Source organism: Neophocaena asiaeorientalis, unplaced genomic scaffold (assembly GCF_003031525.2).
Source record: "Neophocaena asiaeorientalis asiaeorientalis breed wild unplaced genomic scaffold, Neophocaena_asiaeorientalis_V1.1 scaffold65, whole genome shotgun sequence".
Taxonomy (NCBI): domain Eukaryota; kingdom Metazoa; phylum Chordata; class Mammalia; order Artiodactyla; family Phocoenidae; genus Neophocaena; species Neophocaena asiaeorientalis.
This window is the reverse complement of record NW_020173215.1, coordinates 15,539,840-15,556,521: the sequence shown is the minus strand read 5'-3', so window position 1 is coordinate 15,556,521 and position 16,682 is coordinate 15,539,840. Positions and strand designations below refer to the sequence as shown.

General features: G+C 37.6%; 1 protein-coding gene across 7 annotated transcripts in view; it reads left to right on the top strand.

Annotated features, from left to right (window-relative positions):
- Positions 1-16,682, top strand: part of ELF2 (E74 like ETS transcription factor 2) — a 73,687-nt gene that overhangs the window by 15,076 nt on the left and 41,929 nt on the right. For 5 of the 7 annotated variants that reach the window (XR_003003303.1, XM_024745045.1, XM_024745042.1 and 2 more), the window contains exon 3: positions 3,817-3,982. Coding sequence is in view for 4 of the 7 variants with exons in the window: in XM_024745045.1 (XP_024600813.1) it covers positions 3,817-3,982 (166 nt within the window). In the remaining 3 variants the exon portion in view is untranslated. Of the gene's footprint in view, positions 1-3,816; positions 3,983-10,983; positions 11,087-16,682 lie in introns of those variants that run through there. The other 2 variants (XM_024745052.1, XM_024745051.1) reach the window with 1 other exon arrangement.

The window sequence follows — 16,682 nt, the reverse complement described above, 5'->3', positions numbered from 1 at the left end:
GGAGGATGAAAACTGAAGTAGAGTTTGGTCCTTACTGACATTTTGAGAGAGTAGTATCAATGAGGTGGTAGAATCTAGAATACAAGGTATATGTAGATAAGGAGTCAAGGAGTTAGACTATTTTTTTCAGAGGTGTGTACAGGAATAAGAAGCAAAGATCTGGAGTTCATTTAAAAGAGAGAAGAGTTGAACATTTTTAATAAAGATTTTTGCTTTTTTTATGGTTAAAGGCAAGGAACCATAGAAATATTGAAACAAGACAAAACCCAACTAAGGAGTGGGTCCTCAATCCTAGTTGGTGGGGAAGAGAGTATAGATAGAGGGATTGGCCTGTACAGAATTCTAGTCCTCAAGTATTTCACAGTTTAGAAAATTTATTCCCTACTGGTTGGGTATGGGTGGGGGAGTTCACAGTAGAAGATAATCTGAGATTAATGTTACTATTAAAAATACTATTAGATTTTAGAAGAATGAAAGAAGTTATAAGTCCCTTGCACTATATGTAAATATTCATTGCTTGGGTCAATACTAGTTTAAATGCTGCTCACGATGTTGCCTCCTGAGTTTCTGATGAGTGGAGACCTCGTCAGTTTTTACCTATCCCATGCTTCTCTTTAATAGCTGTTGTTTAGCTGGGTGGTACTGACTGTGGGCTGTGATTATAAAGCTGATCAAGGAGCATGAATGAAGATTCAACTGTCAGTGTACCCCATTTGTGAAAAAGAGTTTTTTTCTAATGTTAGCAAGTTGGACTCATCCTTTGTCTGATACAGAGTAGGAAATTCAAGGTTAATATTCAGTGTGTACTGGCTTTTTTAAAAGTCACTGTATCTATGTTTTGTGGTTTATTTAAAAATTTTGTGCAATGTGTTATACAAAACAAGAGTGTATAAAATATGTATGTTTCAACTTAAGGATAACAAAAAGAGGACATGTTACCTATGGCTCAGGTTAAAAAGTAGAAATTATTAGTATTTTAGATTATTAGTATTTTAGTATTAGTAATACTAGTAATTATTAGTATTTTAGAATACTAAGTGTGCCCCACCTCCTATCCCCATCCGTGTTCCCAGAGGTGCCATTATCCTGACTTAATGTGTTTACATTCTTTTACTTTTCTTTACAGTTTTATTGTCTGTGGATGTATCGTTTACTTTGAAAAAATGAATAGTGTACTAAGCTCACTGAGTTAGGAAGGGGCAGCATTACCGTAGTTAGATGAAAGCTTCCAGGAAACAAGCTGACTAGTCAGGCGTCAGGTTCACTGAGCTTGAAGAGTTTCTACTCAGGTAATCATTAAGCAGTGTAATGAGTTAATTTTGGAAACATAGGACGCCATCTTGGTCAGGTACCTGTCATTGCTCTAGTATGGGCTGGGTATTGCAGGCTTGTTCAGCAAGTATATGGTCACATGGGAAGAGTGCTGTTCTTTATTTTTGGATTCTGAGCCCTTTGTGGTCTTCCAACACTTAGCAATTGATTAAAGCAGAATCTTTACCTCATCTGGGAGGTGACAATGAGTGGTCTCGGCTGATCCAGGAAGTAAGGCAGGGTGGAGTGAGTAGGTACATCAAGACAAGCCAGATATAAATAAAAATCTGGAGTAGGCCTATCTGGGCATTCTGTCCTTAGGAACAATGTCAGTGGTTGTCTTGGTGATGACAGTTTCAGGAGTCACGTCACTACAACTGAACTAGTTGCCCTTTAAATCCAGTGCATAGCTGGCATCCTGGAACTTCTCTTCACAATCCAGTCCTCCGAAAGATTACCATCGTCTCTCTCCCATATTGGATCTTCTATGTTCTGTACCCTAAGTTATCGTCTTTACTAAACATTTACTTTTGTGGTGGAATACTCTCTCCAGTTGCTTCTTGAGAAAAGATGCATGGAAGGTAAACATTTTGAGGTCTTTTATGTCTGAGAAAATATCTTTGTGTTACTTTCATAAGATGGTTTGGGTGAAGAATTCTTGGTTGGAAATAGTTTTCCTTCATAATTTTGAAGAGATGTCTCCATTGTCATCTTCCTTCCAATATGACTTGAGAAGACTGCAGTCTGAGTCCTGATTCTTTGTAAGTGACCTGTATTCTCTTTCAGGAATCATGGAATCTTTTTGTTCCCTGATTGTGATATTTCACAATGGTGTCCCTCAGTGTAGGTCTCATTCTTTATTTGTTTACACTGAACACTTGGTAGACCCTTTCAAATGGGCAGCTCGCATCCTTCAGCTCTAGGAAAATTTCTGCAATTCTTTCATTTCCTTCCAACCTCCCCCGCCCCCGTCTCTGGAACTCCTGTTATTCAGATATCGGTCCTCCTGGACTGGTCCTCGAACAGTGTTCCTGTTTCTCTCCCTGTGACTTTTTGGGTTTTTTTGCCCCGAGGCACGTGGGATCCTAGTTCCCTGACCAGGAATTGAACCGACAGCCCCTGCATTTGAAGAGCAGTCTTTTTTTTGTTTTTTAATGTATTTATTTTTGGCTGCGTCCGGTCTTAGTTGAGGCACGTGGGATCTTTCACTGTGGTGCACAGGCTCTTCATTGTGCCGTGTGGGCTTCTCTCTAGTTGTGGCACACGGGCTCAGTAGTTGCTGAGTGTGGGCTCTCTCCTTGTGGGGCGTGGGCTCAGTAGTTGCAGCGCGGGCTTAGTCGCCCCGCGGCACATGGGATCTTAGTTCCCCGACCAGGGATTGAGCCTGTGTCCCTGGCATTGGAAGGCAGATTCTTAACCACTGGACTGCCAGGGAAGCCCCCCGCTTCTCTCCTATATCTTTTTTACTCTGGTTCCTGGAAGACTTGCCTCAATTTTATTCTCCATGCCTCTTTTTTCATTTCAGCTACTGTGTTTTTAATTTCTAAGAACTCTTTATTTTTTTAATGTTCTTTATTAAATTGTATTCTGTTCCTGTTTTATGGATATAGCTTCTCTTACCTCTGTGAAAAATATGAATATATAAATGTATATGTATGTAAATGATATGTTTTGTGTTAGAGGCGTTTCCTTGGTGTTTCCTTGGGTGACAGTAATACTTGGCTGTCTGCTCATGGTTAAAGGTGGAGGACGAAAAAGCTGATTGGGAACTCTGTTTTTGGTACCGCACTGATACTAGCGAATGTGCCTTTATACCTCAAAGATGCTCTTGTTTTTCTCTCTCCAGAAAGTAACTCTCCAGTCTTCTGCTGAGGTGGGGAAGGGCCCGTTGTCTAGCATCATGGAGGAGGGAGCAGGTCTAGGAATAAAAGTGCTTTTCAGACAACTTTCCTGGAATCTTCCTTGCTTTAACCCCCCTCTTCTTTGTCCGTCACCTCCTGCTCCTCTGTTTCCAGAAGGAATTGGTATTGCCTTCTGTGGATTCTCCAGTGTAAAGTGTGTTGTGTCTCATTTATTTTTTGCTGCCAGGCTATGATTTGGCTTTCCTGGGTCTGCTAAGCCACTTAATAATATTCATCCGTCCACTCTCAGTCTTTCAAGATTTTGTTGCTCTTATCCCTTCTTACGAGTTTATGTCTGAAAAAGTCTTTTATAGCATTTTAGTGGGCTTTCATGAGAGAGTGAAATTATATGCATGTTTCTAATTTGCCATCTTAATCCTAAAGCCCTGATTATTTAAAATGTTTAATATATGTCTCACCTCTTGAGACGTGAAAAGATTATTAAAATTAGCCCTTCTCATCTCTCGCTTTGGTTTTTACATTCATATTTATAATACGGGACACTCGTTTGAACTCCTTGAGACTATATGAACTCAAGGATTTATAAGTGAATCCAGAATTTGTGAATAAAGAGGTTGATTGTTTTTTAAATTTGCTCTTGTAGGAAAGTGGAAAGGTTTCTGAATATCCAGCAGTGATTGTGGAGCCAGTTCCAAGTGCCAGATTAGAGCAGGGCTATGCAGCCCAGGTTCTGGTTTATGATGATGAGACTTATATGATGCAAGATGTGGCAGAAGAACAAGAAGTTGAGACCGAGAATGTGGAAACAGGTAGACATCTCATTAAATGTTCATTATTTATAACTTTCTCATTTTGTAAGTGTCAACATTACTATTGCCAATTGAATAATATACCGAAAAACCTCTTTTTAATGCTATTTAGTATAGCTTGGAAACAAGTGAAATACCTCTTGTTTAAGGGAATTTATATATATGAAGTTCTACATTATAATTCTTTGAAGTCCAACAGAGTCTCATATCACGGACCCTAAGGACAAAATTACAGACCCATAATAATAAAACTATTTTTGTCATTTTTTGTTTCTGGGAGTGGAAATATTGACTAGTTGTTACTTATTTGTAGACGTCAGTAGACTAGTATACTAGATTTTTTTTTAATTCAAAAAATAAATACGGTATTCTCATTCCATAGTAGATTAGAGTTTCTTTTAACCAATATCGGAGCAGTATGATTTCTTTTTTCCTAGGTCAGAAGCATCTTTGTAGTAGTCTATCAATCAGATTCCTCTTCCCTTTTTGTCTTCTTAGAAATTTTGGTATTTCAATATGTCTGTGGTGAGATAACTGTTTGTTTAATTGGGCATTAGTATGTATAATTCTTGGAGAAACCTTTTCATTTTTGCCATTGACCATAAAGAAAAAAGAGTTTTTTACCAGAAGGATTATAGTGACAATTTTATAATAATAAACGTTAAATTTATCTGTATCAGTTAATAGAGAAAAAGAATCCTTATATTTGGTTTACAATCCTAATAAAAATTCTTAATACTTTAGATAAATTTCTTGAAATGTAGCAAAGTCTCATGATTAAAAATTTTGTGTATTTGATGTCTTTCTGCTTGTTGAGGCCCAGTATTTTTGTGGTACATGGGCCTCTCACTGTTGTGGCCTCTTCCATTGCGGAGCACAGGCTCAGTGGCCATGGCTCACAGGCCTAGCCGCTCTGCGGCATGTGGGATCTTCCCGGACCGGGGCACGAACCCGTGTCCCCTGCATCAGCAGGCAGACTCTCAACCACTGCGCCACCAGGGAAGCCCTACCTTGCTCTTTGGAGCAGTGATGACAACAGTGCCAGCAAACCCCACGTGCGGTGGTAATCAAGTCATTTTATCGAAACAGGTGGCTAAACACTTCATAAAGTCTTTGTGACTGTAGTCTGGAGTGGTACTTGATTTCCAGTGCAGGTGGCAGGAAGATAACGTATGTTTTCTTTTGAGAGTTTGGACAGCTTTCCAGTCCGAAGCTAGAAGGTTAGTGGTAGAGATGAATTTTCTTCTTGAGGAAAAGAATAAGAACTCACAAAAGTATTATGCAGGATGATATCCTGAAGTAGATATTGTAACTGATTTTATTATAGGAGCATAACTAAATAGAAAACTAATGGGACAAGAAAAAAGTATGATAGCTTAAGTTGAATGAAGAAAGTAGAACTGATTGAAATTTCTGGAAAATGTTTTGATCGAAAAAAAAAAAGGGGAAGACTGATTTTGGTAGCAAATTGGAAACTTTGAAAACTGAAAACTACAGTGCCACGTTTGCATCAGTAGAAATTTAAATTCACGTTAAAATACCAGAGCATGTTGACCAAATCTTATTCGTTGTACACTTGATGGTCAGCAGTTCATTCATTTAAATTAATCTGGTAAAAACAATTCCAAATAGGAAGCGAATATAATCCATTTAAGGGATTTTATTTTCTTCGTCTTCTTGAACTCTCTGAGGGTGATGGTATCATTTGCAGGGCAAAGATATGAGTGACTATAATATTGAAAAAAGAGGATGTACAAAGTCTGGATAAAAGAGCAATTACTTTTGTGGTATTTTAAAAGTAGTTTTTGAATACTTGATAATGTTTTTTAGGTTTATTTTTCTTCAACACTAAAAGGAAATTTTGGTAAATAACTTACCTTATTCTAAAATAGTCTAAAAGTAACCTGAGAAGTTCATCTTACATTTTCTTTTTAATTCCATTCTGGCTCACGAATTTTTTAAAACCCACTTTACCTCTAAAATCCATATTACTTCTAAAAATAAGACGAGTATAGTGTAGCTATTCTTGGCTCTCCTTATAGAAGAACACTGTCAAATGCAGAATTCAGATACAGCTCTTTTAAAGGCAACGCCAAATTCAGACTGAAAACTACTTGCCCGTACATCCGTAATCAGAACAGTTTAATAACACTCACACTTATTCATCATAAGGCCTGCAGAACTTGGAGACTACAATACACTAATTTATTTAAAAACAGCATGGCTCATAGTAACTTAGTAAGCTTGTTAATATGCGTAGTTTAGTTCAGAATCAGTTAATCTGAGCTTAATCTTGTTTCTACTTAAAGACTAAAATGCACTTTTAAATGAGTTGAAATACAAGTAAATTTTCGTTCTCCTGATATCTAGAACCTGTGTAGATGAAGAAAGGTTGTTGTGACTTAACGTAACGCATATTTCCTTTTAGGTAGCGGATTAGGATTGGGTTCGTTTCTTGTGACAATAAAGTTTTAAGTTAAATCCCAGGTATATGTAGGTTTTGGAGAGGACGGTGACTGGGAAGTGAGGGAAAGGGATATTTGTAAGATGGCTGCGGCAGCTTCTGTTTGGTGAGTTGGTGGAAGTGAGATCTGTAGAGAATAAGATTTCCTTTTGTATGTCTAGGAGATACTACCTGGAATGCCCCTACATTATGATTTAGATTATATTAGTCTAAAAAGCGTTCGTAATTATATTTATTGATCTGTTATATCAGTCCTCTGCGTGTTCTCATTGAAGTTTTTTTTCCTGTATTCCTGTATACCCATGCATATATATCCAGACCAGAAACAGTATGCATGGAGGAGTAGTATGCATGTAGTATGCATGCAGTATGCATGTAGTATGCATGTAGTATGCGTGCAGTATGCATGTAGTATGCATGGAGTAGTATGCATGTAGTATGCGTGTAGTATGCATGTAGTATGCATGGAGGAGTAGTATGCGTGTAGTATGCATGTAGTATGCATGTAGTATGCATGTAGTATGCATGCAGTATGCATGTAGTATGCATGCAGTATGCATGCAGTATGCAGGCAGGAGTACTAAAGTCATATAATGATGTACATTTAGCTGTCTTCATTATTTTGTGTATAAAATGATTTCTCGTTTTGTTAGTAGTAATTATAGGCTATCTTGCTTCACTTTTTTATAGACTGAACATCTACGTTTCCCTCACAGGGCTTGTGTGTAATAGTAATCCTCTCTTAAATTATATGGGAAAAACCAAGTATATTTTAAAACTTTAAAAATAGACGTATTCATCTAAACCTGTGAATTGCTTTTCGATAATAACTGAAGTTTAGTAATCATCAAGAGCCTTTGAGGAGTAGTAACGACGTGTGCATGCCAGTGGCTGCAGAGTCCAGCAGTGTCTGGAGGCCTCTGGAGTCTCTTGGATTCCCTACTAAGATGTGGAAATTCAGTTTTTAATGAGTTATTACAGATTACCATGTAAAAAGTAACAAGTTTATACCAATGCAATCAATAATAGGTAAGTTTTGCTGGAAATCTTTTAAGACTTGGCTGCAAAGATTGAGCTGTTGAGAATCTGCTTCTTCATCTTGCACCTTAACTTAAACTATATTTATCCTCATCACCTTCCACTTTAATTTATGAGAATATATCAATAAATACTTTGTATTTGTTATGTGCTGGGGCACTGTGTTCAACATGTCTTTTTCCCTCAAGGTGGTAGTAATTTATATTTTGTGGAGATAAAATATATATATTATAATCAAAATATAAAGCAGTGTAGAATCAGTTGAGCACTATTTACAAATTCAAAGAAATTCTCAGAAGAGGAAAGTTCAACTTACAGCATTAGGGAGTGTTTTAGAGAAAGGAGGAGGACAAATGGTAGGATCTTTTGGGCAGATAGCAGGTAGGCGAAAGGATCGTAGACTGAGGGAAATATAGTTAACGAATGGGTGGGGTGTAGAAATTTGAGATACGTTTAGAAGATACTGAGTAAATAAGATATTAATAGGAGGTTCCGTTAAGAACTGTGACTAGATTGTGATTTGAACCTAAGAGTTAGTAATTAGCCATATAAGAGAGAAAGATTTGGAAGGTTTTGAGTAGAAAGTACTAAGTGATCAGTATCTCAGTAGATAGAGAATGAATTGTAGGGAAAAGATGAGGCAGAAAGACTGGCTCTTGTAGTATGTATGACTCGGGGATGGCTTGAGAAGTATTAAAACAAGGTAGAAGCAATAGGAACAGAAGGGGCTTATATAAGCACTTCTACTATGTAAGATCTAATAAGACTAGGCATGATAGATTAGGGGGAGAAACATAGATAGGTACGGTATTACTCAGTTTTTTGACCCTAATAATGGTGCAAGTATCATAAAGGGTTTTGAGGAAGGCAAGACTGGGGAAGCAGATAAGTTTGGTAATAAGCATGTTGACTTTAATTTGAAGCAGAGCATCTAAGGGGAAATAATTAGGTATTTGAAGATGTACAAATGTATGTTCAGTGCCCCATCACAAAAGAGAGGGCATATTCAAATTAGGATAATTTAAGGGATGTTTTAATAAATGGCTAGTTACAAATGTGTCGGCAAGTGTAGGGTAACCATAAGTGATGGGGGTGGTACTCCAGAGCTAGCAGTAGCAGAGCTGTTTCTGTCCTTTGGCCCAAGGGCCAAACAGAGGGAAGGGTTACTGGAACCCAGAAGGAGAGCCCTGGAGAGAGGGTTACCTTGAGAGAATCTGGGACCTTTGGTCAAAGGACATAGCTGACTTGAGGGCAGTGCCACAGAGAGGGAGCCAGGCAAGTCAGCCTCCTGGGAGAGAGCGAAGGGTGGACTATAGGTCCGAAGGGGCAAATGAAAGGTTATCTAGTACAACTGAAGCTTAGTACACAAACGTCAAGCAGAGACCAATTTGGGATCATCCTCACTGAAGCCATGGAAATAAATGAAAACTCCAATGGGGAAGGAACTTGAGAGATTTCCCCAAGGGGAGGATTTTTAAATTCTGTATTTGTCACTCTGTGATAGAGAACAAAGGACACAGAATTAAGAAATTAACTTTAGGGAATGTTTACATTTTGAAGACAAGAAGAGCCGGAGAGTAGTCAAATCTAATAAAAAAATCCTGGGTGGCTAATCCTGCGCTTAAATTGTTTTTTTTTCTTCTGCGCCTTTTAAGCGGCTCTTTACTTCGGAAAGGGAAGAGTATTGATGGGGGTAGTTAGTCCTGGTTTCAGGTTTCCACTTTATCACTTACGTGGCAGTATTTAACTGTTTCAGAGTCTATCTCCCTGTCGTAAAATAGGAATTCAGTGTGGTGAGGATTATATAAAATAAACCTATAAAGCACAGCGCTTGTGATGTAAGTGCTCTGTAAGTGTTCCTTAACTTCATTAAGACCTTTCCTTGTGCCTTCAGATGTGGAGAAGGTCTTTTATACGTTAAAACAACATTTGTTTAATACTTCTCTGTTGTCGTTTTCTCTTTCCGTTCACTTTGACTTTTCAAAACGACAAATGTTTTATACCTTAAGTCTGTTCTTTTTCCTCCTCATTCCTTCCTTAACTTACTGTGCTCTGGGATCTGCATTTATCATTCTCCTGAAGCTCTTTGTCTATCAGATTTCCAAGTCCACTCCTCTACCAAATTCATTGACTCACGGAATCATCCAGAAGTAGAGCCTTTTAAATCTGGCCTTCTTATCTACAGAAACACTGTATTCTAGCAGTCTTCCTTTCTGCCCTTCTCATGGCTGTGCTATTTATGCTTCTGGGCTTTTGCTCAAATAGAGTTTCCTATCAAGAATGTCTTTAAGTATTATCCATTCCTTCGGGCCCAACCACGTGAAGCTGTCCACAGCAATTGTGGCCTATGTGAAACCCTCCCGTTCCTGATCTTCTGTGAGACCATCTGGATTTAGACACATGATCATTGACTTCCTTACACTGTTCTTGTGTGTGTACTCCTTTTGTTTTCAAAGCGAGCCATACAAGCCCCTGAGTAGAGAGCCCATGTTTTTATTTTGTTGAATAGAGCGTATAATACAGAGTTTTAACACATAGCTGTTGAGAAATACAGACTGAAGCAAATTGAGTTTTGACTTAGAATTGCAGTATAATGAAGAACCATCTATGTAAAATCTTAAATATGTTTTCTTTTTTGTTTATATGCTAAATATTGAATACCGTAGGGTTATTTAAAATATTAAAAGGTAGTCATCCAGAAAACGTAAATATGGTCATCCAAAATATATCAAGGCCATAATGTCGTCATGCTTAGATTAACTTCATCTTAAAATCACAGTAAGTTTTAGTCATTCTTGCTTACACCTAAATTTGATTTTTTTAAAAATAATAAAAGCAATACCTGTTCATTGGAAAAACTGGAAAGTATTACAAAGAATAAACAGTGAAAATCACCCATAATCTTACCAGTGAGGGCACAGTAACTACCACTTTTCTAAACTTCCCGCTGGTCTTTCTTAATGTACGTTTTAAGCATAATTCACATCATGTCATGTAATACACGTAGACTTATTTATTAACTTTTACTAACAGACATTGGCTCAGAGGGATCTGGTAGCTTCCTCCTTCTCTCTTCTGCTCATTGGGAACAGGACTTTGGTTTTTAACCAAGTATCAAAACATAAAAGGTTGGTCTTATTAGTTAAAGTAATTATCAAGAGAACTTAGAAAACTTTTTTTTTTTTTTGTGATCAACAAAATTGTGTTTAGAGGTTAGTTGAAAAGATAGATGAATGATAAGAGTTTTTATATACTTCAACAAGAAAGTAGTGCTTTTTTTTAAATAAATGAAAGTTCAGGTTTTGGAAATGCAGTTTTAAAAAATAAAACCAGGTTTCTATTGAAAAATAAGATAAGGAACCAGATTTCTTTCTTGAAGACTCTCAAGACTAGGTTGACCTCATGCTGAGCTGTGATAACTTTTGTATGTGTTATACCATCAGAAATCCTCCCTGTGGCACAAAAGGACTCTTTTAATTAGAAAATATTGTTGCCACAGGGAGGTAGAAGATCGACATGAAAAACTGGGGATCTGAAAAGGAGCCCCTACCCTAGGATTACCTGAAGGTGAAACAGATTGAGCCAGAAGGAAGACAATGCTGGTAGGTTGGTCTTTAATTTATTAAGAATGTTTGCAATTTTACATTTAACTACAATGATTTCAGCTATGTTTCCGTATTTTTTGTTTAAAGGGTGACAGGGATCCCTCCTTGTGGAGGGAGAAAGATTATAATCGTATTTTTCCCTCTAAGGAATCTGCCGTCTAAGTTAATCTCCTGCCGTGTCCCTAATATCTGTTTCTTCTAGACAGAACTTTAAGTCTGTCTCCCGCCTTCACTTCCTTCGAAGTTACCACTGACTGAACATCTTCAAGTCTTTCTTTTTTTCATTTGTGTTATTTCTGCCTCTAATCTATACTTTTTCCTAAAATAATTTTTTAAGAAATGTTTTCTTTCAGTTATCTATTTTCTTGAATTTAGCCTGGTCACTAGTTTTCTGAAAAGGTAAAATGTGAATCTTAAGTTTGTTTAGTTTTGACTCTAGAATTGTGTGAATTACGGTGATACTGTTTAGGTTAGTTAGAAAGCCTTATTAGAGAGAAGTCTTTAATATTTCACTAACAGTATTTCACTTAAGATGCCATCAGTTGTAAGAAACGTTACTTTTAGACCACTAAAAGAAAAACGTGCTGGCAACTACAAATTGTAGGATATCGTCGACTGTAAAATACATCCTGATTTCAGAGATGTCAAAATTTGAAAAAATGTACGTCTTAGAATGAATGAAATATGTTATCATGTAATTCTGAATCATCCTGAAATTCCCATTATCTGGGAATTGGATATTAAAATATCAGGTTCATGAAAAATGGAGGTGAGTTGCAGTTGTGGAAGTCCCTACATGTGCTGAGTATGATCTCTAAGTTCTTTACTGTCATTTAAGAGAGGGCATTTAAAAAACCATCTAACTGTACTGTTTAACAGTATACAAAGTAGCCATATAAGGTATTAAATTACGGAGCGTATAGAAGATGAAAAAGTGTTTTAATAAGATGCTTTTACTTAGTCGGTAGGTAGAGCTTGGGAATTACCTGGTGGTCCAGTGGTTAGGACTCGGTGCTTTCTTGCGCCCTGGTCAGGGAACTAAGATCCCACAAGCAGCATGGCCAAAAAAAAGTAGAGTTTCATCATAATTGTCAGTTTTTAATTGTGATCTAGAAAGAAAATGAAATGAAGCTTCTTCTGCTTTCTAAACTATCATTTTAAAACAGGATCCTTCAAGGGCTCTTTAAAGTAGCCACTGAGTTTTAGTGCGCCTTGAATATATGTTTTACAGATTATTGATTATGTGAAGGGGAGTGACCAAAAGCCAAGAACCGCCCTGTCAATTAATAAAACAAATGAAAAGGAATGACTTTAAATGGTATTTGTATACTTCTCAGGAGACATCTATTTTATATAAAAGGAAAGATAAGTATATCCAGACAGTCGATCATTAGAGGATATTTGTTTAATTTGGGAAACTAGTAGCATTCATTCCTTTGCACTCAGACTTGTTTTTTTAAATACTAATTAACTTCCAATTTTATATATAACAAACAATGTGTCTAAGTCATACAGTTTTGTTAATTCAGACTGGGGACAGGGCTGAATACAGATTATATGGAATTTTAAATGAGTAACACACAAGGTTATAAGTGTTGCCAAGTCGGGATAGCTCAGACTTCTTAGATATATAAACAGGAATGCTTTAAAACATGTCTCTAGGCAAATCCATACATTCATTCCTCAGCCAGCTCTTACTGAGGACCAGCATGTCAGGCTCAGCTGAATATCTTGTGGTGAACCCTGGCTTTGCCCTCACCAGGCTTTCAGCTTTGTGGAGAAGATGAACAGTTAAACACGTTGTTACAATGAAATGTGACGAGTTAGCGTTGTGAAAAGATTAATGAAAGGTTTAGAGAGTATACAGTAGGGGAATGGCTAGGAGGTCAGAGAATGCCTCCCTGAGGAAGTGACATTTAAACAGGTTCGAAGGGTCTGAAGCAATTAGCCAAGCAGAGAATAGCATGTCTGAAAGTCTGGAGGAAGGAGAGCATGGCCTAGTTGGTTTGCAGAAAGGAATTCAACATGGCTAGAATATGGATTATGAGAAGGAAAGGGGATGAAAATGAGGCGAAAGAGGTAAAATCTTAACTGGTGAGGACTCTGAAAGCTTTGTACCTGTTTTTTGGGCCTTATCTAAAGGGCAGTGGGAAGCCTTTTAAGAGTTTTAAACAAAGTATTTTTTTTATACAGATTTTGTTGTTTCCAAAATACTGAGTACTGTAAAATGAAAAGTAAAGGAAGACAGTCAAAGCATTACCTAAAATAAAGACTGAACTCCTTAGCTCCTCATTCACAGTTCCCTAATTTTAAGCTAGTTGACTATTCTTACTCACTTTCCACTAAATTGTCTGTCTGCCTCTGCAGATGTGGGCTATAGATGTGCTCATTGCCCACACTAAGCTAAAAGTTACAGAGATTAAGGTATTTGCACAACTGGCGTTTCCTTTTGGGATCAAAAGGTGGGTGCTTTGGTATAATGCTGTTTCAAGAGAAGGAATCATTGTCCCAGATGCGTCCCCCATGCCCCTTTGTAAACTTGGAAAAGGGCCTATACGTTTTCTCAGATTTGTGAAGGGGCCCATAACTTAGAGGAGGTCAGGAACACTTTTAACACGGCTATTAACTGTTAACTTTTGTGTGTTTTTTAAATCTTTTTATATTGTGGGCCTCTTTGGCCATATGGTGAAGCCTGTGGACCTTCTCTCAGAACAATGTTTTTAAATATATGAAATACCTAGGATTGCCAAGGAACCAAATATACTGAAATGTAGCTTTCAGACTATCTTTAATTGTGACATATTAATACATGTTTCTTTAATAATGCATTAAATAATGAGATCTAGTGGCAGATCTGATTTACTGCTGTAATTTCAAAGTAGTGACCGTAAAGTATATTTTGAGATGTATGTAACAACTATAATATGATACGAAAATATTTTATGATTTCTGTCGGTCGTGAGTCACAGATACTGTGAAAACTACTGTGGTTCGTACTTTTATATAAAATTAAAGTGCTAAATTTCAGTTGGAATCTAAAAAACAGTTTTCCCAGATCTCATCCATGTCTTATTTTACCTGTCTTCCATATTCTGCCTTATTTCTGCTTTCTTCCCTTAATAACTCATAGTAGGGATCTGAATACAGTTTTATGATCTCTGATAAGGAAAAAAAACCTCTCAACTATATACTGGTAGTTTTTCATGTCACTTAATGGACTGACTTAATTTAACTTCTTCTAAAAACATTCTAATGTTTGAACATTAAGTACATTTCTTTAAAGCCTCATCTAGTATTTTATGACCTTTTTGTTGGCTTGAGATCCCTTCTATTTCCATGAGAAAAATTTCTGTGGCCAGTGGCTCTCAGACTTGAGCGTACGTCAGAATCATCTGGAGTGCTTGTTAAAACACAGATCGCTAGCCCCACCTCCAGGATTTGTGACTTAGTGAGCTGGAATTCAAGAATTTGCATTTTTTTTTTTTTTTTGCGGTACTCGGGCCTCTCACTATTGTGGCCTCTCCCGTTGCGGAGCGCAGGCTCCGGACACGCAGGCTCAGCGGCCATGGCTCACGGGCCCAGCCCGCTCCGCGGCATGTGGGATCTTCCCGGACCGGGGCACGAACCCACGTCCCCTGCATCGGCAGGCGGACTCTCAACCACTGCGCCACCAGGGAAACCCAAGAATTTGCATTTTTTAAAATATAAATTTATTTATTTTTGGCTGCGTTGTGTCTTTGTTGCCGCACACGGGCTTTCTCGAAGCGAGCGGGGGCTACTCTTCGTTGCGGTGCGCGGGCTTCTCGTTGCGGTGGCTTCTCTTGTTGTGGAGCACGGGCTCTAGGCGCGCGGGCTTCAGTAGTTGTGGCACACGGTCTTAGTAGTTGTGGTGCACGGGCTTAGTTGCTCCGCGGCATGTGGGATCTTCCCGGACCAGGGCTCGAACCCGTGTCTTCTGCACTGGAAGGCAGATTCTTAACCACTGGGCCCCCAGGGGAGTCCGGAGAATTTGCATTTTTAACAAGTTCCCAGGTGATGCTGATGTCAATACTGCTGGCCCAGGGATCATACTTTCAGAACCATTACCTCGGCTGTTGGGAATGATAGATAGCACCAAAAGAGAGCTTCTGCCATCGTGAAAACTCAGTTAATCCTGTGGTTTCTTACTGTGTATAGTATACCCATCACAAAGATTGCTGTTGCGGGTGAAGAGGCTTATATGAGGTGATGTAATGCATTGCTGCTGTTAATTAATTCACCAGTAAACGTTCATTGAGCATCTGCTATATACCAGGCACTATTTAGAGCATGGGACTAGAGCAATGGACAAGAGGGGCAATGTCTGCATTCATGCAATACTTAGACTCTAGTGAAGAAAACATGTAAATTCACCATAGTGTAAAATTGCTTTGTCACAAATCAGAATACATAAATTAACAACTCCTGAGATTGTTGTTTAGAGTTAATATTAGCAATTAAGTTAAAATAATAAATTCGTGAATCATTTCTTTTCAAGCAGTTGAAGCAGCAGATAAATTCTCCCTTCTCCTCCTCCATATGTCAGTCTTTAAGTACAGTTGAGATAATGGTAAACTTAATATTTATCATGTACAAAGTACCTATTCTATGCACAGTACTCCTAGGGAGTAAGTGATTCATAGTTGAATAAAACTTGGTGGCTGGCCTCAAAGAAGGTTACCAAGTTGAGAAAAACAAGCATTTGAGGAAATAATAGTATGAAGTAGATAGGGTTGGGGAAAGGTGAGGAAAGACAAAGAATTGCCAGGTGTAGTAGTTAGTTTATAAGTTCCAGATTGCATTATTGCTATTGTAATGGGTCATATTTAAATTTTATCATAAGGGCATAGTTGACTGCTAAGGCAGAGGGGTTTAGGGACAGAGAAGCAAGTCAAATGGAATTAAGCATTCCTAAATCTCACCTTTTTTTTTTTTTTTTTAATGTGTGTACAGTACCATCAAAAACATGAGTGACTTTCCCATTCACCAAAAATAAGGGGACAGTGCTGAGAACTAACCGTGTTTGCAGTGGTTAGTTACAATTTGGGAGTGGATTAGGAGATGAGGTAGGACTAATTTTTATTTAAAATTTTTTCTCCATTTCTGTAATTTTTTTTTTCCATTGAGTATATATCAAGGGAAGAAGGAATGTAGCCAGTTTCCTCTCTTTCCATTAGACATTATTAAGGTGTAGAGTACCAGTTTTTATAATAGATATCCCATATTCTCCAAGTTTACATTCAGCATTTGGTCATAACTGGACGTTTGATTTCTTTTTACTTTGTAGATCAGCCAAAATACATATATTACTTAAAAGGAATGAACAATTAAATCTTTAAATTTTATGAAAAATGCTTTCATATGTTTTCTATAAGACTGAGCCATGATAATAAGTAGTTATCCTCCAGGACTTACTTAAGAATATATTTGAACAATATGAATTATTTGTTAACTAGAACTTAGAGATTTTCTTATCGCTAGATGAGCTTGCAAAAGATGACCCTAGAAAGTTTTACATAAAAAAAAAAAGGAGTTATGTCTCTAAACTGGTTAGCAAAATGGGACTTCTTGGTGG